At 42.0% G+C, this 21718-nt stretch overlaps 1 protein-coding gene across 1 annotated transcript in view; it reads left to right on the top strand.

Moving 5' to 3' along the window:
• The window catches only part of LOC121495432 (methylthioadenosine phosphorylase), a 51499-nt gene that overhangs the window by 15641 nt on the left and 14140 nt on the right, over positions 1-21718 (top strand). Inside the window, exon 4 of the mRNA XM_041762889.1 lies at positions 1240-1407. Coding sequence (XP_041618823.1) covers positions 1240-1407 — 168 coding nt within the window. The remainder of the gene's footprint in view (positions 1-1239; positions 1408-21718) is intronic.

Raw genomic sequence — 21718 nt, 5'->3', positions numbered from 1 at the left:
TAGAAAGAAAAGAAGATAGTGATGTGATTCTGACTGGTTATGGAAAGCACTTCTCTGCAGAGGTGATGTTGGAGTCGAGACCTAAACCGGCCAGAGACTGAAGCAGGAATGAGCATAGAGGCCAGGAATGAGCCAGAAGGCCAGTAAGGCTGACTTAGAATGGGAGGAAAACACGGTCAAGAGCTGAGGCTGCGTAGTACACTGGTACCCAAGTAGTATGAGGGCCATCATTAGGTGTTTGGATTTTATTTGAAGTATGGTAGGAAGTCATTAGTGGTTGTATTAGTTTGCTGGAGCTGGCACAGAATACGTGAAAACAGAAATTTGATTGTTCACAGTTCCTGGAAGCTAGAATTCCAAGATGAAGGTGTCAGGAGAATGGGCCTTCTGAGGGCCTGGAGGGAAGGACCTATTCCAGGCCTCTTTTTTTGTGTGTTTTTTTGTTTTTTCGTGTGTGTGGTTTTTTTTTTTTTTTGGCTTGCGGATGGCCATCTGCCTGTGCCTTCCCACATTCTTCCCAGTGTGCAAGTCTGTATCCAGATCTCCTCTTCTTGTAAGGACACTGGATTGGGGTCTACTATAATGACCTCATTTTAACTTCATTATCTTACTAGAGTCTCTGCAAATACAGGTGCATTCTGGCATACTGGGGATTGGAACTTCAAAATAAGAACCACGGGAGGACAGGCACACAATTCTGGCACTAACAGTGGTCATATGTGAGGCGACTAGTTCTTGGATGAAACCTGCTAGTGTCATAACAGCAGGGAATTATTTTTAAGGTTTCATTGACTTACTTGGGTGATCAGATCAGACAAAGGAATGGAGAGGTCAACTGGAAATTTGAGTTTCTATTTCTCTTTTGTACCTTTCTTCATTGGCACCTCTTGTTTTCCATGTTGGGGCTCCTGTGAAACCATCTGCCTCAGACTCTGGGGGAATGGGTGCACCAGAGGATAGACACAGTCTATGTCTTCCTTACCTGCTCTTTTTTTTTTTTTTTCTTACCTGCTCTTGATAGGAACATAAATACATACCATGTAAAGGCAGCCTGCACTTTAAGACCAAATAGTTTGTATTTGCAATAGGCTAGTTACAGCCTCGCCTCTGCCCATTCTTTCTGTGACCATAAAAGTGCTCTGATGGAAAGGGCTAGAAGGCACTGCTCTAAATTAGTTTTCTCTTCTTACCGGTATTTGAGTGCCCTGTTCACTCACCCTCTGCATTCACTCCTCGCAGGCACGGGAGACAGCACAGCATCATGCCTTCAAATGTCAACTACCAGGCGAACATCTGGGCTCTGAAGGAGGAGGGCTGTACACATGTCATAGTGACCACAGCTTGCGGTTCCTTGAGGGAAGAGATTCAGCCTGGCGATATCGTCATTATTGATCAGTTCATTGACAGGTGAGCAGGTCATCTGAGATGCTTTAGGCTCATGTAAAATCATTCCCAACTCAAGCAGATGTTGTATGGGGACCCAGGAGAGAAGGGGGAGGCAGGCCCACAGACTTGCTCTTAGCTTTTCATTGTGGGATGTTTTTAAACATCTGCAAACCAGAATAAGAATCAACTCTCAGGTTACCAGTTCCCAGCTTTGCCATTTATCAGTTCACTGCAATCTGTAACTTGAATAGATAAGGACTCTCTTAGAAACAAGCACATCACCTAATATTTCCCTAGTCTTGGCTGTCTAGACAGTGCTCCTCTTTTCCTTGTTGTCTCACAGACCTTGTTTGTTTTTTTCAAAAAAGGTGCCAGAGGGGCTCCACTCGTTACACACATGAGCTGATAATGTTTCGGCCACCTCCTTTTTTCCTTTTCTTTTGTTGTCCTATGGTGTCCCCAGTCCGGATTTTACTGACTGCATCCTTAAATGTCACTTAGTGTCTTCCCCTGCTGCCAACACAGGTTACTTGTAAACCAGCATTAGCTCTGAGGGCCGAATGAGAATCGGGTTCAAATTCTTGGCAAGAAACCTCCCTTCTGCATCAAATCAGCAGGCATGTAATGTCTGGTTGTCTTTGGTGTTAAGATTGACCAATTGGTTTGGGAGTTAGGGACTCTTTTATTATTTAATTGTACAAGTACTAGATAACGTTCCTTTACCCCCCCCCACCACCCCCCCCAAAAAATCACCAGTGTTAGACTGCCAAAATCCTGGGCTTTTTCAGCATTTAGAATTAGTTGAAGAGGGGCACCTGGGTGGCTCTTGATTTAGACTCTGGTCATGATCTCTGGGTCATGAGATTGAGCCCTGCATTGGGCTTCACCCTCAGCGTGGAGTCTGCTTGAGATTCTCTCTCCCTCCCCCTTTCCCTGCTTTCTCTCTCAAATAAAAAAAATAAATAAAATCTTTAAAAAAAAAAAAAAGAAAAAAAAAGTTGAAGAAATCACAAGGGAAACCGAGTGGTCTCCAGGGGATTGCTTCCCACGGCACCCTGCCCCCTTACAATTCCTAGTGAAAGGAACCACCTGGGATCCCTGGGTGGCGCAGCGGTTTGGCGGCTGCCTTTGGCCTGGGGCGTGATCCTGGAGACCCGGGATCGAATCCCACGTCAGGCTCCCTGCATGGAGCCTGCTTCTCCCTCTGCCTGTGTCTCTGCCTCTCTGTCTCTCTCTGTGTGACTATCATGAATAAATAAATAAAATCTTTTAAAAAAAAAAAAAAGAAGAAAGGAACCACCTCCCGAGATGTTCTGGATAGAGACAGGTGTCTGCACTCCATGCCTGGAGTCAATGGTGAGGAGAAGTTGCACAGAGTATAAGCCATTTGGTGGATCCTGCTGAAGTCCCCAGAGCATCATCTCTGTCCTACCCTCCCCATCTGCCATCTCTGAGTTTACTGCACCCCCAAATGCCTCTTACCTCTTCCATGAGAGGAAAGTTTATTCAGTCCAGTCCTCTTCTTCCTGTTAGGGATCTGTTCTAATTTAGAGTCTATCAGAAGCATTCTTGATGGTTTCCTGATGGAGTGAGACTATTAGGTTGAACCATATGAAATTGACCATTCTGTAGGTCAGAAACGGTTGAGGGGCACCTGGGTAGCTCAGTCAGTTAAGTGTCTACCTTCAGCTCAGGCCATGATCCTGGGGTCCTGGGATTGAGTCCTGCATCAGGCTTCCTGCTCAGTGGGGAGCCTGCTTCTCCCTCTCCTTCCATCTGCTGCTCCTCTTGCTTGCGCTAGCTCTGTGTGTCAAATAAAATATATTAAAAAAAAAGAAGAAGGAGAAGGAGAAGAAATGATTGAAAATCAGCACTTTGTAGGGGGGAGGGCAAGATGGTGGAGGAGTAGGGTCCTCACCTTACCAGGCTCCACCAACTTACCCATATTACTGTCAAATCATCCTGAAAACCTATAAACCTATGAATTCAACCTAAGATTTAAAGAGAGAATAGCCGGAACACTACAGAGAGAAGGGTTTTCATTTCTAACAGGGTAGGAAGGCGAAAAAAAAAAAAAAAAGAATCCAATGGGGGATGTGATGGTTACTGCGGGAGCGGATTCCAGAGCTGGAGAGCTGGCCACCACCACTGTTGTTGTTCTTCCTGATGTCACCCTGTGCCTGGGAGAGGTGGGGCCGCCAGGGAACAGGGGCCTCACAGGACAAACAGCTCCCACTGAGCCTGGCACCCAGTGGGGGGCGGGGCAGCTCCCCCAGGTGCACACACCTGAGAACCAGCACAGCAGCCCCTCCCCCAGAAGACCAGCTGGAAGAACGGGAAGAACAAGTTCTTGACCAAGCAGTGCTGGAAAGCTCCAGGGGAAGTTGAGGGGTTTACAGTATGTAGAACCAAAGAATACCCCTCCTTTTTTTTCTCTTCCTTTTTCCAGTACAACTCATTTTTATATCAGACTGTAAATTTCCAATTTTTTTTCTCTTTTCCCACCTTAACTACAATATTTTACCACCTCTTCATTTTTAAGATTCTTCCTTTTTGACTTTAATATTAATTTCTACAATTACAGGTCCTAGATATATTTTCCACTTCTAGATTCTCTTCAACATATGCAACTTAATTTTGGGAGATGTACAAGATATGTTGTTTTTGTTTTGTGTTTTTTGAGAAATCTGCCTCATTTTGTTTTACAATGGTGGAAGTTAATACCTTCTAAAACATGACCAGTATGCACCCAGAACCAAGTGGTATACTGTGCTGGTTCATTCTGTGAGATTCTTCATTCCCAATTTGCCTCTCTCTTTTATCTCCTTTATTATGTTTTGGTGGTCAATACTGGGGCCTTCTACAAGTATTTCTGGTTTATATAAATTTGGGACTGAGCATCTTCTAACATACAGAACTTAATATATTCAGAAACAAGAGGATCACCCTCTAGGACCCCTCAGGTAGACTACATTCTCCCTCCACTACCACTTCGTCGTCACCACCATCTCCCAGTCCCCCCTCCCCTTTTTTTTTCTTTGTTTTTCTTTTTCTCTCTTCTTTAGGATTCCTGGCCTTTTATTTTTTACTACTTTGTTTTAAAATTTGTTTTTCACTTTAGTGGTTCTTTTGTTTTATTTCGTTCTGATCTTTGTTTTTAATTTCTGGTTTCTGACTTTAGCAGAATCATCTAGGGTGAAATTTACTTAGGTTGTGGTTGATACTCTTGATGCAGCCCACTCATACAGCCACTCTGCAATGAGCAAAATGACTAGAAACAAGAACTCACCACAAAAGAAAGAATCAGAAACAGTACTCTCTCTCTGCCACAGAGTTACAGAATTTGGATTACAATTCGATGTCAGAAAGCCAATTTAGAAGCACAATTATAAAGCTACTGGTGGCTCTAGAAAAGAGCATAAAGGAATCAAGAGACTTCAGGACTGCAGAATTTAGATCTAATCAGGCTGAAATTAAAAATCAATTAAATGAGATGAAATCCAAACTGGAGGTCCTAAGGATGGTTAATGAAGTAGAAGAAAGAGTGAGTGACATAGAAGACAAGTTGATGGCAAGGAAAGAAGCTGAGGAAAAAAGAGAAAAAGAATTAAAAGACCATGAGGAAAGGTTAAAGAAAATAAATGGCAGCCTCAGAAGGAAAAATCTGTGTATAATTGGGGTTGCAGAGGGCACCAAGAGGGACAGAGAGCCAGAAAGCATATTTGAACAAATCATAGCTGAGAACTTCCCTAATTTGGGGAGGGAAACAGGCATTCAGATCCAGGAGATAGAGAGGTACCCCCCTAAAATCAAAGACTGTTCAACACCTCGACATTTAATAGTGAAACTTGCAAATTCCAAAGATAAAGAGAAAATTCTTAAAGTAGCAAGAGACAAGAGATCCCTAACTTACATGGGGAGAAATATTAGATTAACAGCAACCTCTCCACAGAGACCTGGCAGGCCAGAAAGGGCTGGCAGGATATATTCAGGGTCCTAAATGAGAAGAACATGCAACCAAGAATACTTTATCCAGCAAGGCTCTCATTCAGAATAGGAGGAGAGATAAAGAGCTTCCAAGATAGGCAGAAACTGAAAGGATATGTGACCACGAAACCAGGTCTGTAAGAAATATTAAGGGGGACTCTGTAAAAAAAGAGGAAGCCCTAAGAAATAATCGACAAAAACAGGGACTGAATAGGTATTATGATGACACTAAATTCATATCTTTCAGTAGTAACTCTGAATGTGAATAGGCTAAATGATCCCATCAAAAGGTGCAGGGTTTCAGACTGGATAAAAAAAGCAAGACCCGTCTATTTGCTGTCTACAAGAGACTCATTTTAGACGTAAGGACACCTACAGCCTGAAAATAAAAGGTTGGAGAACCATTTACCATTCAAATGGTCCTCAAAAGAAAGGGGTAGCCATCCTCATATCAGATCAATTACAGTTTATCCCAAAGACTGTAGTAAGAGATGAAGAGGGACACTATATCATACTTAAAGGATCTGTCCAACAAGAGGACCTAACAGTCATGAATATTTATGCCCCTAATGTGGGAGCTGCCAAGTATATCAATCAATTAATAACCAAAGTAAAGACCTACTTAGATAATAATATACTAATACTGGGAGACTTCAACATGGCACTTTCTGCAAATGACTAATATTCTAAGCATAACATCTCCAAAGAAACAAGAGCTTTAAATGATACACTGGACCAGATGGATTTTACAGATATTTACAGACCTTTACATCCAAACGCAACTGAATACACATTCTTCTCAAGTGCACATGGAACTTTCTCCAGAATAGACCACATACTGGGTCACAAATCAGGTCTCAACTGATACCAAAAGATTGGCATTCTCCCTGCATATTTTCAGACCATAATGCTTTGAAACTTGAACTCAATCACAGGAAGAAATTTGGAAGAAACTCAAACATGGAGGTTAAAGAGCATCCTGCTAAAAGGTGAAAGGGTCTACCAGGAAGTTAGAGAATTAAAAAGATTCATGGAAACTAATGAAAATGAAGATACAGCCATTCAAAATCTTTGGGACACAGCAAAAGCAGTCCTAAGAGGGAAATACGTCGCAATACAAGCGCCCCTCAAAAAATTGGAAAGAACTCAAATACACAAGCTAAGCTTGCACCTAAAGGAACTGGAGAAAGAACAGCAAGTAAAACCTACACCAAGCAGAAGAAGAGAGTTAATAAAGATTTGAGCAGAACTCAATGAAATAGAGACCAGAAGAACTGTGGAACAGATCAACAAAACCAGGAGTTAGTTCTTTGAAAGAATAAGATAGATAAACCATTAGCCAGCCTTATTAAAAACAAAAGAGAAAACACTCTAATAATATCACAAATGAAAAAGGAGAGATCACAACCAATACCAAGGAAATACAAACAAATTTAAAAATATTATGAGCCACTATATGCCAATAAATTAGGCAATCTGGAAGAAATGGACACATTTCTGGAAAACCACAAACTACCAAAACTGGAACAGGAAGAAATAGAAAACCTGAACAGGCCGATAACCAGGGAGGAAATTGAAGCAGTCATCAAAAACTTCCCAAGACACAAAAGTTTGGGGCCAGATGGCTTCCTAGGGGAGTTCTATCAAAAGCTTAAAGAAGAAGCAATACCTGTTCTACTAAAGCTCTTCCGAAAGATAGATAGGGATGGAATCCTGCCAAACTCGTCTTATGAGGCCAGCATTACCTTAATTCCAAAACCAGACATAGACCCCCCCAAAAAAGGAGAATTATAGACCAATATCCCTGATGAACACAGATGCAAAAATTCTCAACAAGATACTAGCCAATAGGATCCAACAGTACATTAAGAAGATTATTCACCATGACCAAGTGGGATTTATCCCCGGATGCAAGGCTGGTTCAACACTGGTAAAGCAATCAATGTGATAGATCATATCAACAAGAGAAAAATCAAGAACCATATGATCCTCTCAATAGATGCAGAGAAAGCATTTGACAAAATACAGCATCCATTCCTGATCAAAACTCTTCAGATTGTAGGGATAGAGGGAACATTCCTTAGCATCTTAAAAGCCATCTATGAAAAAACCCCAGCAAATATCATTCTTAAGGGGGAAACACTGGGAGCCTTTCCCCTAAGATCAGGAACAAGACAGGGATGTCCACTCTCTCACCACTGCTATTCAACATAGTACTAGAAGTCTTAGCATCAACAATCAGGCAACAAAAAGAAATAAAATGCATTCAGATTGGCAAAGAAGAAGTCAAACTGTCTTCACAGATGACACGATACTGTACAAAGAAAACCCAAAAGACACCACCCCAAGATTGCTAGAACTCATACAGCAATTTGGCAGTGTGGCAGGATACAAAATCAATGCCCAGAAATCAGTGGCATTTCTATACACTAATAATGAAACTGAAGAAAGAGAAATTAAGGAATCAATCCCATTTAGAGTTGCACCCAAAAGCATAAGATACCTAGGAATAAATCTAACCAAAGAGGTAAAGGATCTATACCCTAAAAACTACAGAACACTTCTGAAAGAAATTGAGGAAGACACAAAGAGATGGAAAAATATTCCATGCTCATGGGTTGGAAGAATTAATATTGTGAAAATGTCAATGCTACTCAGGGGAATTTACACATTTAATGCAATCCCTATCAAAATACCATGGACTTTCTTCAGAGAGTTGGAACAAATCATCTTAAGATCTGTGTGGAATCAGAAAAGACCCCGAATAGCCAGGGGAATATTGAAAAAGAAAACCAAAGCCGGAGCAACACAATGCCGGATTTTAAGTTGTACTAAAAAGCTATGGTCATCAAGACAGTATAGTACTGGCACAAAAACAGACACATAGATCAATGGAGCAGAATAAAGAACCCAGAAATGGGTCCTCAACTCTCTGGTCAACTAATATTCGACAGCAGGAAAGACTATCCACTGGAAAAAGGACAGTCTTTTCAATAAATGGTGCTGGGAAAATTGGACAGCCATATGCAGAAGAATGAAAGTAGACCATTCTCTTACATCATACACAAAGATAAACTCAGAATGGATGAAAGATCTAAATGTGAAACAAGAATCCATCAAAATCCTAGAGGAGAACACAGGCAACACCCTTTTTGAACTTGGCCACAGCAACTTCTTGCAAGAGACATCTATGAAGGCAAGGGAAACAAAAGCAAAAATGAACTATTGAGACTTAATCAAGATAAGAAGCTTCTGCACAGCAAAAGAAACTGTCAACAAAACTAAAGGACAACCTACAGAATGGGAGAGGATATTTGCAAATGACATTATCAGATAAAGGGCTAGTATTCAAGATCTATAAAGAACTGATTAAGCTCAACAGCAAAGAAACAATCCAATCATGAAATTGGCAACAGACATGAACAGAAATTTCCCCAAAGAAGACATAGATATGGCCAACAAGCACATGAGAAAATGCTCTGCATCACTTGCCATCAGGGAAATACAAATCAAAAACCACAGTGAGATACCACCTCACACCAGTGAGAATGGAGAAAATTAACAAGACAGGAAACAAATGTTGGAGAGGGTGCGGAGAAAGGGGAAGCCTCTTGCACTGTTGGTGGGAATGTGAACTGGTCCAGCCACTCTGGAAAACTGTGAAGGTTCCTCAAAGAGTTAAAAATAGAGCTACCCTGTGCCCCAGCAATTGCACTGCTGGGGATTTACCCCAAAGGTACAGATGCAGTGACGAACCGAGACACCACCCTAATGTTTCTAGCAGCAATGTCCCCAATAGCCAAACTGTGGAAGGAGCCTTGGTGTCCATCGAAAGATGAATGGATAAAGAAGATGTGGTTTAAGTATACAATGGAATATTACTCAGCCATTAGACACGACAAATACCCACCATTTGCTTCGAAGTGGCTGGAACTGGAGAGTATTATGCTGAGTGAAATAAGTCAGTCAGAGAAGGACAAACATATGGTTTCACCCATACAGGGAATATAAAAAATAGTGAAAGGGAATTAAGGGAAAAGGAGAGAAAATGAGTGGGAAATGTCAGTGAGGGTGACGGGACATGAGAGACACCTAACTCTGGGAAACGAACCAGGGGTAGTGGAAGGGGAGGTGGGTGGGATTGTTGGGGTGCCTGGGTGACAGGCACTGAGGGGGGCACTTGGCAGGAAGAGCACTGGGTCTTATGCTATATATATTGGCAAATCGAACTCCAATAAAATTTTTTTAAAAAAAGAAAATCAGCACTTTCATGTAGCTTAGCCTAATAAATAACAAGGATAGACTAAAATCATATGCCCTTTACTTATCACTTTTACTATTATTTTTTCAACACCTGACACTATGTATGTATTATTCATCTTTCCCTCTAGAATACAGGCCATGTGAGGACAAAAATCCTATCTGCCACTTTATCCCTAACACTCACAACAGTGACTGTAGTTGCTCAGTCAGTATTTTTAGAGCAATTGAATGAACATGATCATTCGAAGAAAAGAGAGACTGGAATTCTTGACAAAGATCCCTGTGGTTGTGAAAGTCCATTTGTTTGGAAGTGATGACTTAAGAAAATGATTGTAATATGCTTGTTTAATAAAGCAGAGTGTATGTGCTGCTTGTCTGGCTCAGTCCATAGAGCATGGGACACTTGATCTCAGGGTCATAAGTTCAAGCCCCACAGTCGGCATGGGGACTACTTAAAAAAATAAAGCAGAATATAAAGCTTCCTATTCAGACTGATCCAGATATATAAAGTATCATAGGTGCTCCTGGAAAGAAAAGTCTGACTTGGGTATTAAACCTCAGATTAATCTGTTACATAAAAGGTGTAACTGTACACTGTCACATTTGCCGGATCTTTTCTTCACGAATAGCAAATGTAAATGTTTCACGTCCTGGCTCTTTGAAGAAAGTAGTTGGGGCAGAAAGATGAAGAATAGAAAGAAAACCGGTATTACCATCATATCTGGTTTCATTCTGTCGTAGCACTCCTTAGCCGTGTAACCTTAAGATCTTCTGGTATCTATTTTGTTTTAGGTGGTGTGTGGATAACCTGACTCCTTATTCTTGCCTTGGAAATTCAAAGTCTCTAGCAAGTGCCTTTTATGGGATCTAGCACCTGTTGCCTGCCCAGTACATGGGTGCCATTATTTTGAATATGGTGTGTTGGCTGAAGGGGTCTGTAGTTAACAGCAGAAGAAAAGTTCTCTTAAAAGGAAGATCCCCGCGGGAGTATCATTTAGAAGAAATCTCAAATTTTATATTGCTACTACAATGATAACATTTTGAGTTTATTGAGTTAGATAAGATTTTAAAGCTAATTTTACCTGTTTCTTTCCCGTTTTCTTGATATCACTGTTAGGAGATTTAATATTATGTTAAGTGGCTTGAATTATATTGCTGTTGGACAGTGTTTCTGAATGATGCTGCCACTGGCTGAGTCATTTCACCAAGCTTCAGTACATACATGATTCACTGTATGTCTCAGAAGAGAAGAGAATCAGCACTTTCTGCTTTTATGAGTAATGGCCTTTATGTGTTGTAGTAATAACACATTGTTTAAGGTAAATCTTGGTGTGTTCAGGCAGGCACCTGATGTGTCCTCTTGGTGTGTTCTCAGGCATACAATGGTGGGCTAGAGGCTGTGCAGTTCATAGCCTGGTTCCCACTGCCATGTCCCCAGCCTCAGCTTGAGTGACAAAATTGCAGCACCTTGCAAAGCCACCCAGTGGATTATAATCCTGGGGATAGGAGCCCTGGGTCAAGAGGTTTTGTCTTGGCTGTTTGGCTTCAGGCAAATCAATGACCTGTGGCTCTCTCTTCAGAATCCAAGGTTGAGCTCCACCATGGCTGAGGCATCTTCTCCCTACTCAGTCACTTTTCCAGGGACTGATCTGGAAATTCATGTTTCCTTATTGCCACCACTTTGCTGGCACATTATCTTAGAAAAAAATATTCTTGTCCTAAGGGGGTCTTCAGGGGTTTAGAGGAATCTTTTTAATCTTCCTAACATAAATTTGTGATGAAGAATCAGGATGGAGTAGTGTGGCTGTTCTTACTAGATGGCAGAACTAAAGCTCCCTTACGTCCTCTGCCCCTGGTGCCCAGCGTAGGGAAGAACACCACCGTCCTGGTCTATCGGCCATGTGTGTATACCTTCGAGGCCATTAAAATGTTGAAGACTGACAGGTGGCTCTGATTTTATGGTTGTTTTTAAAAACATTAGATTTCTACTCTAAAAATGGAATATATCCTTAAAGGAGTCTGATGGGCTGGAAGGTTTTTTTAAGAAAATAAGCTTGTTGTCTTCTGAAAAATAATTGTTTTCTCTCGAGCTGTGTTCCAACCTGTGAAAAGTGGAAAGCCGGGCCTGAGCAAAGGGGAATCCGGGGTGTGGCTGACCTGGAGAGTACAGGACAACAGACAGGTGGGGACGGGAGTGGCTCCAGGTGTTTTTGGGGATGTGCGCAGTCGTGTGTCTCGTTCTCAGACATGCAAGGAGATGCCTTAGCTAATATATAAAGTGAAAATAATCCTCTTGGTGTTTGTGATCAGGGCAGCTATAGAAAGCAAAATGGATCTTGGCCTCAAATTTAAATATCAGAACCGGGTTGGTTTTGTCACTTTCCCATTCTTACGTACAGTGATGGGTTGCTTGACTCTTCCCTTGCCCCAGGGTCTGGGGGCTCCACATGCAATCACGGTACCAAAGTTAAAAATAGTTAATACCAAGAACTCACAGGAGGCTGGTCCACGATAAGTTTCTTCAGTGCCTGATGAATTGGGTTCGACTGATCCCGTTTCTTCTGCCTTGATGGAGGTCCTTGCTGTCAGAGCCACAAGTCATTCGACAATTTGCGATATAAAACCTGGTTAAGAATAGATCTAATTTCACTTCTTGATGGCCATTCCACAGGCCATCTGAACTAGGGAAAGAGTGCATCTGACCTTTCTTCTGCCCCAGGAGACCCTTGTGAGGCTATTTATACTTTAAAAGGATCTCACAAGGGAGGTACTCCAAGATCCATAATTTGGGGATTCTTCTATGATACAGACCCTTTATGTGCAGCATTACCTGTCAACCCAGACTACTGACGAGCCATGCCATGCAGGGTACACAAGGGTAGAGAATTCTAGCACTTGAACACATGACCTTTCTCCTTTTCACCATAACTTCTGGTTGTTAGCATGGAAAAGGATTGAACTCACCACATATCTATAAACTGTTTGGAAATATGCCCACATTCTATTAAGTTAAAAAAAAAAAAAAGATGCAGGGGACACCTGGGTGGCTCAGTAGTTGGCGGTCTGCCTTTGGCTCAGGTTGTGATCCTGGAGTCCTGGGATCAAATCCCAAATCAGGCTCACCCACAGGGGAGCCTGCTTCTCCCTCTGCCTATGTCTCTGCCTCTGTCTATGTCTCTCATGAATAAATAAATAAGTTCTTAAAAAGAAAAAGGAAAGAAGGATGCAAATTAGGGGGACCCATTAAATTGCTCTGGCTGTTGTCACTGTCTAAAGCTGGGTCCAGCAAATGTATCCATTAAGGACAAGGATAGGATTCATACTTTATTAATTTTTTAAAAGATTTTATCTATTTATTCATGAGAGACACAGAGAGAGGGAGGCAGAGACATAGGCAGAGGGAAAAGCAGGCTTCTCCCAGATAGCCCGATGTGGGACTTGATCCCCAGACCCAGGGTCAAGCCCTCAGCTGAAGGCAGACGCTCAACTGCTGAGCCACCCAGATGTCCTGGGATTCATACTTTTAATAGTGGTCTTTATCAGGAATGTTTTGCAGATAAGGACTTTTTCTTTTTGGACAATGAGAAGAATACAACCAAAAAAAAATTAAGATGAAAAACAGTGGAGTGTGATGCCTAGAGGCACATGTTTTCTGCAAAACACTGTTAACACATTGGCCTGATATGCCTGAGCCACCCAGCTAGGTTCTGCTTGAAGAATGCAGTGGGAGAAGCCCCAGCTTGGAAGTGGGAACATCCAGAATTGTTTCCTGGCTCTGTCCCCAAATTCTTTTGTCACTTAGTGTCCTCATCTGCACACTGAGGGTGTTGCGTCCATTCCTGAGTTCTAATGTCGTCCCTTTTAGGAGGCCTGTTTGTTCACTAGAATAGGGCAAGGTTTGACTAAACTGTGCCTCTGATGCTTGCTGGCTTATTCATCAGGAAAGTCCCGCTGTAAACAGTGGTAAGGGATTATGTCACTTTATTTCCCCCTCCCAGAGCTCTGTGCTTTCCCCTCGATCTCCATGTCATGATGTAAGTTGTTGGTACCCGCCCCTGTGAAGGACTATTCCAGAGGCTGAGATGCGCTCTGATGTCCATTAATCACCAGCTTTGAATCTGTGGGGCAGAGGGTGGATTTTTATACACCTACGTCGGGGTTCTGGTAAAGAGTTTGCACAGGAAGCCCTCCCTTGGCTCTTTTCCCGTTCCTCTTAGCAGCTATTTCAAACTCTTACTGTTATCGCAGCTTCCCGCCCATCTCCTGCACTCCTGAGTTGAGAATGTCACCTCTTTATAAGAAAACAGAAACCATTAGATATCAGTGGGCCATGTTCCTTCCCCCTCCCTCTCACCAGCTGTGTACCTGCCTGCCTTTTGTCATCTCCCTGCCTACACCTGTCCTGGAAGCAGGACATGTTCCCAAAGTTCCCACATTCTTCACAACCTAGTTGTCTTATCACTGCCTCACCTGAGAGCCCTTCCCTTAATAAAAATCTGATCAGCTCCGAATTTTTGAGTTACTACCGAGTGCCACAAATCACTTAATCCATTCACCTCATACAAGGGTAGTTTTCGCAGTGTATGGTTGAGGAAGCTTAAAACCCAAAAATATCAGTCATTGCCTAGTAAGTGGGACCTGTGGAGTTTGAATTCTGTGAACGTCCAAAGCCTGTGACCACCCCCTCACACACAGACTTCCAGCTCTGCTCTCCCTGCTTCAGATTCACACTGGCCTCCAGGTATGGGACAGGGTCCCAAAGATACCTCGTGCTTTATAATTCAAGATTAAATTAGTCCCCTTGGATGCCTTCTAACCCCACACTTACATTCTCACCCCACCTCAGCTCCTTCTTCCCTACTTGGTAAATTACTAGGTTGATCGTACTGTGGCACTGCCATGGCCTGGCAGTCAACTGCTATGGCTCTCTGCCACCCCTGCATGGAGAGACCAGCTTCAGGTCATGCCTGTTGGTGCTTGGAGCCATCCTCCATTCTTTGTCACCACTGCCTTCACTTGATCAGTGCTTTCTTTAATATCCCTGTTCTTCTTTTTTTTTTTTAACCAGCATGCCTCCTGCAAAGCCAGTTTTGAGACTACTCCCTGAAAATATAATAGAAACGAAGATATGATCAGAAAAGTGCTGGAGGGATGCCTGGGTGGCTTAGTCCGTTGAATGTCCAACTCTTGATCTTAGGGTTGAGTTTAAGCCCTGCATTGAGCTCCATGCCCAGCATGGAATCTACTTTAAAAAAAAAAAAAAAAAAAAAAAGTGCTGAAAACAGCATCTGGTCTTCTCTGGGAGGGCTTGCCCTGGAACTTCATCTTCGATTGAGGTTGTTACCGAGCAGCGATTAATACCAGCTCGGAGTTAATAGCACAGTCCGAGAGGAAAGAATGTCCTAACAAGCTCTCTATGTAGAAAACCTCAGCTCTTCCTGTAATTTGATGTGATTTTTTTTCCTAGTTCCTTTTGTCATCAATGCTGATGATCTTTGTCATGTACTTAAAAATATCATCACCTTTGTGGCAGTTTCTTCTATTGCCTTTGTACTAAGTATCCCTGCCCATTTCCCTCTCCCCAGTGAAATATTAATGCTTATTAACTGGTTACATCTATTCTTCTGAACATGAAGTTGTTATTTCTGGATAATTTTTAAGTGAAGAAATATTAAGCTCTTCCCACATGTCAAATGCTATTTGGTCCTGGATAATTAACATTCACATGCCTATTGCTGGTAGAGATAGTTAGGACTCTTTTTTTTTTTTTTTTTTAATTTTGCTAAAGAGATTTACTTATTTTTAGAGAGGAAGAGCACAGGAGTAAGAAGAGGGACAGAAGGAGAGAGAATTTTCAGGCAGAGTTTGTGTTAAGCGTAGAGCCCAGTGCCGGGCTCAGTGTCACAGCCCATGAGATCATGACCTGAGTCAAAAGCAAGAGTTGGACACTTAACTGACCAAGTCACCCAGGTGCCCCTAGAACTCATTAAAAGGCAGTCTGACTTACTAATAAGTTTTAAAATATGCATACCTTTCCAACAAGCCTTCCCTTTTGTGGCTTGTAGTCCTAAGAATAAAACCACCAAATGGCATATTTTTCTAGACACCAAATGGTGTATTTTTCTAGACACATAGATGGCTTCTTGAGTGAAGAGCCTAAAGCAGTGGTTGAACAGCCATCCTATGGAATGTAGTGAAGTTGTAAACAGGATTTGTTAAATCATACATTGACCAGGAGCCATATGCATGATACTTGATTGTGAAACAAAGCTGCTTCTGTGGTCCTAACTATATTCCTGGCGCTGCTAATTATCACAGCATCATTAATGTACCCTATGACCCCCTTGTACAGATGAGAAAACCAAGGCCCGTAGAGACTTTATACACCACCAATGTCAGAGCCAGGATTTTGTTCTTGCACTGCTGCTCTGCATGCTTTGTTTAGCAAGACCTCATGAAAAGTAGAAAATAAGAAGGGAGAACTGTACATGTTTATTAGGCAGTCTTGCCTCCTCATTGGAATCTAAACATTATTGATTTTTCTTCTTTCCCATGGCCCCATAATCACTCATTAGATAGACCAATGGTGAGATCTTAATGACATTTGTCCAAATACAGAAACTCTCAGTTCCTTCTGATTAATAGAACAGATTCATTCCATGTCATCAGTTGCCGTTCCTGTCACTCATGTCAAAGTTTCCTCTACTCTCCACTTGAGTTTTAATTTTTTTTTTTTTGAGAGAGAGAGAGAGAGAATAAGGGGAGCACCAGGGGGCAGAGGGAGAGGGAGAGAGAGAATCTTAAGTGGATTCTACTCTCAGTGCAGAACCCAGACATGGTTCTCAATCTCAGGACTCTGAGATCATGACCTGAGTGAAATCAAGAGGCAGATGCTTAATGGACTGAGCCACCCAGGTGCCCCTTCCCACTGCAGTTTTAAACTCTCTTTCTCCTCCTAAGTGCCCTACATTTCTGCTCCAGATAAGAACCTTATATGCCCTAACTCCATGACCCAAATCTTCTAGGATTTGATCCTTCACTTACATACATGCTCACAACAAGGTGGGGTAGTTGGTTGAGCGTCTGTAACTCTTGGTTTTGGCTCAGGTCATGATCTTCAGGGTTGTGAGATTAAGCCCTGTGTCAGGCTCTGCACTCAGTACAGAATCTACTTGAGATTCTTTTTCCCTCTCTTTCTGTCCCTCCCACTTGTGCACTCTGTCTCTCTCTTTCTCTCTCTAAATCTTTTTTAAAATTTTTAATTAATAAACATGCTCACAAAAAAAAAAAACAAAAAATAAACATGCTCACAACAGTGCTGTCCATAAATATGTGTGTGCACATCCACACATGTGCACACCCACACCTAGAAATTTAGAAGACTTTCTCATAATCCTGTTGATCTTAAAATTACTCATATTTCCTAGAATATAAGTATCCTTTTGATGTAAACAGTTGGTGACTTGGCCTTATTTTTGTTGTTGCTGTTTTTTGCCATCTTCACCTATTTGTTGTATACTTTAACATTTTTAACTTAAATTGTCTTTAGGGTTCTAGTGTATGCCAAAACTAAAATGATATCCAACATACCTGTGTTTTAGAGCATTTAAAAAATGATACTTATATTTATAATGAAATAAATTTTAAAAAGTATAGGAGGAAATATGGTGGGGATCCCCTGGGTGGCTCAGTGGTTTGGCACCTGCCTTTGGCCCAGGGCGTGATCCTGGAGTCCGGATCGAGTCCCACATCAGGCTCCCTGCATGGAGTCTGCTCCTCCCTCTGCCTGTGTCTCTGCCTCTCTCTGTGTGTCTCTCATGAATAAATAAAATCTTAAAAAAAAAAAAAAAAAGAAATGTGGTAAAAGTGAAACCCTCTTATGTTTCTGGTGGGTGTATGCCTTGCTATAGCCCTTTGAAGGGAAATTTGGTGAAATCTCACCATTAAACTTGAAAATGTGTGTGGCCTTTCACTGGAAATTGCTCCTTTTCTTCATTTTTTTTTAAGATTTATTTATTTATATTTTTTATTTATGATAGACACACACACAGAGAGAGAGAGAGAGAGAGAATGGCAGAGACACAGGAGGAGAGAGAAGCAGGCCCCATGCCGGAAGCCCAATGCGGGACTTGATTCTGGGACTCCAGGATCGCATCCTGGGCCAAAGGCAGGTGCTAAACTGCCGAGCCACCCAGGGATCCCCTCTTCGTTTTTTGAGAACCATGCACAAGACACTTCATGTGGAGATACTGGTTATGCCATTTTTAATTACCCATTGTGTTTTAAAGATTTTATTTGACAGGGGATCCCTGGGTGGCTCAGTGGTTTAGCGCCTGCTTTCTGCCCAGGGCGTGATCCTAGAGTCCCGGGATCAAGCCCCACATCAGGCTCCCTGCATGGAGCCTGCTTCTCCCTCTGCCTGTGTCTCTGCCTCTCTTTCTCTCTCTGTGTGTCTTTCATGAATAAATAAATAAATTCTTAAAAAAAAAAAAGATTTTATTTGACAGCATGAGCACAAGGCAGGGGGAATAGCAGAGGGAGAGGGAGAAGCAGGCTCCCTGTGGAGGAGGGAGCCTGACAAGGGACTCGATCTCAGGATCCTAGGATCATGACTTGAGCCAAAAGCGGATGTTTAATCTATTAAGCCACCTAGGCACCGCTTTAATTACCTTTTTTTTTTGTATGTTTATTTAAGTATACTGATATATCCATCGCCTTCTATTCAAAACTTTAAACAAGATTTATATGTGCTAATAATAGTGAAAGGGAATATAAAGAAAGGGAGAAGAAATGTGTGGGAAATATCAGGAAGGGAGACAGAACATAAAGACTCCTAACTCTGGGAAATGAACTAGGGGTGGTGGAAGGGGAGGAGGGCAGGGGGGGGGGGGGAATGGGTGACGGGCACTGAGGGGGACACTTGACGGGATAAGCACTGGATGTTATTCTGTATGTTGGTAAATTGAACACCAATAAAAATTAATTTATTAAAAAAATTTATATGTGCTAATACAGAAAAGTCTTCATGGTCTGTCATCATTAAATCAAGCATATTGTGAGACTGTCCATATTGCATACCATTTATGTATTTTTTAACACGAAAAAAAACAATATGTGACTGTAGGAATGCTAGAAAAAGAACAGTTTTTCTCTTTATTCTATCCTAGCTCACAATGTGTTGTCTTCCCTTTTAACCATCTCTCTTAGCTTTCAGATACCACTGTGTTCTTCCTAACACATGTACACTCTTCCATTGTTGGGTATGTGGTTTATTTAAGCTGCCTTCTCAGTGGGAAATCAGTTTTTATTGACTGTGGTTCAGGTAACAATGTCATGCCACTCATCTTTTATTTGTGTGAATATCCCTGTAGGATAAATTGCTAGCAGAGCTACTGGGTGTCAGGGTGGCTGTGACAAACTTGCTACGGAGAACACCTCCACTTTCTCTCTGAGCTCAGGCTTTAATGAAAAAAGAGATTGGGGGCACCCAGGTGGCTCCATCAGTTGGGGGTCCAACTCTTGATTTTGGCTCAGGTCATGATTTCAGAGTCGTTGGATCGAGCCCTTGAACCCTGAGTTGGACTTGAGTTCAGTGGGGAGTCTGCTAGAGATCCTGTCCTCTCCCTCTGCCCATCTCCCTGCTTGCATTCTATCTTTCTGTCTCCCCACCCCCCACTCTCCCTCTCTTTGGGGCAAATAAGTAATCTTAAGAAAGAGAGAAAGAGAAAGAGGAAGAAAAGAGAGATTGGGAGGATTTTTTGTTTTATTTTGTTTTCTTAGAAACTGAGTTTGAGTTTGTCCATGCGCATTACTACTTGGATATCTTTTAAGGCGTGAGTGGAATCATTTCCCCAAAACTATGCTATTTAGAAGCAGCCGTTGGCCCTGCTTTGCCAGTAGATTAATTGACTCATGTTCCTGCATGCTGAGGCTTGTTGGGGACATGTGCCTCCTCAGAGATGTGCAGTTGTGTTTGCTTCTGTGGTAGGACAAGTGTTTTCCTTGTTGTTTGCTCAACTTTTCCTTGGAGGAAAATTATTAACCAATGGCTCTCAGAGAGCCAATTCAAGAGTTTTGATTCAGAAACAACCTACCAGTCAGTTTTTTTCTGGGCTTGTCCCTGTTCTGTATGTGAAAGTGCCCAGTGTTTTCTCCTTGGCAGTCTGGAACTTACTTCCTTTGCCAGTACACAACACAATTTTGCCTCCTTCACTCTTCCATGGGCAGTTTTTTTGTGTAAGCACACTTGACTTCTCTTAGCCTGGATCCCTGTTTGCTGGCCTCCACGGTTTTTGTATACTTTGAACGCGAGGTCCGTAAACGTGTCAGCCCCTGCAGTTGACAAGTGAGAAGTACAGAGGCAGATTTCCCATAAATGGCAGTTGGTAGTGCTGAACACTTGCTTCCCGGGTCTCCTTAAGTCGTCATATCGACCTTGGAAGGTAGGTGGTGTTATTTATTCCCCATTCTAAATATGAGAAAATGGATACCAACTGAGGTGCAGAGAGATGAGATTGACTTTTCCATGAAGCACACAGTCACTAAGTGAACAGTAAAGCCAGCTGGATTGGTCAGTCCCAGAATCTGTTTTCCCAGAGGCTCCCAAGCTAATAGGGAAGTGAAACTCACAGTCCCCTTGCTAAAGAAGCCAGAGTGGGGGCCAACCTTCAGCATTGTTTCTTTATTACCGTGGAAGCCATTACTGGGTTGATTATATCTTAAACCACAGAAGTACATGTATTAGTGTCCTGTTGCTGCTGTAACAAATTACAGTTGACAGTGACACCCATGCCTGTTGAGCTGAAAATCCATTTATAACTTTTGACCTCCCAAAAACTTAACTGCTAATAGCCTACCATTGACTAGAAGCCTTCCTGATAACGCACAGTCGATTAATACCTATTTTATCTGTTATACATATTATATACTATATTCTTATGGTAAAGCATGCTACAGAAAATCATAAGAGAAAAATACATTTATACACTATACTGTATTAAGGAAAAAGTGTGCTCCACTCACCGCCCCAGTGATTGTAAATCCCATCACTCTTGGTCAGTCAGAATGCCTTCAGCATTAATCATGCCTTATCATTTTATGCTGGACAGGAGTATTATTATTTACAGTGATTTAAGTTTAGGTTATTAGATGTTTCATTGAGTGTTTGATGTATAAGTTAGTTATGTGGAACAGCACAGAGGTGGGCAGGCTGTGTGAAGAGGTTTCTCATGTGCTGCTCCTTCCTTTTCCTAGATCTTAAACAACATAGCCATTAGAAATATTAGAAACCATTAGAAATAATGGCATTAAAGTCTTCATTGCTGGGGCTTCTGGGAGGCTCAGTGGTTAAGCATCTGCCTTTGGTACAGGTTGTGATCCCAGAGTCCTGGGATCGAGTCCCACACCGGAGTCTCTGCAGGAAGACTGCTTCTCCCTCTGGCTATGTCTCTGCCTCTCTCTCTCTGTCTCTCATGAATAAATAAAATCTTAAAAAAAAAAAAAAAAGCTGGGTGGATAAACTACATTTTATGATTAGAAATCGAGAATCAAAAAGATATGGCTGTTTGCTTTCTAAGCCCTATAGCTAGTAGCTCAAGAGCTTTGTTTAAAGAGAAAAATGGAAAATGCTCCACTTGATAGAGGAGTGAAAACCATAGTTAATGAGTATTGAGTTTATGTGGCATAACTAATGCCTGTTTTTGTCTTCAGATGGGAGTTCAGAATGAAGTGGAGTGAGTAGGCAAAGAAGGGGTAGAAAAAGAAGGGAGAGGGCATAGATAGGTAAGGTAGGGGTGTTATGATATTTATGAGTGTATAGCTGCTGGAGGTTTCTGTGACCCTGTTTTCGTACTTCATCACGGTTGTAAATGGGGATATTGCTAATCCTTGACTCATGGAAGGCTGATACCAAGCCAGAGCTGGAGTACGAGGCACGATTTTATTGGTTAATTGTACAAAAAGAGAAAATCTTCTGTGTATGTGGGCTAGGACAGCCATTTGACCTGTGCTTCAACCCCATCTGGGACTGCTTTGGTGTTAACTTGGCCTTCCCCTAAGACACATAGGACAGAGGGCTGGGAGG

The sequence above is a fragment of the Vulpes lagopus genome, chromosome 7 (assembly GCF_018345385.1).
Source record: "Vulpes lagopus strain Blue_001 chromosome 7, ASM1834538v1, whole genome shotgun sequence".
Lineage (NCBI taxonomy): Eukaryota > Metazoa > Chordata > Mammalia > Carnivora > Canidae > Vulpes > Vulpes lagopus.
The sequence above is the reverse complement of the archived record's forward strand: the minus strand, read 5'-3'. Positions and strand labels throughout refer to the sequence as shown.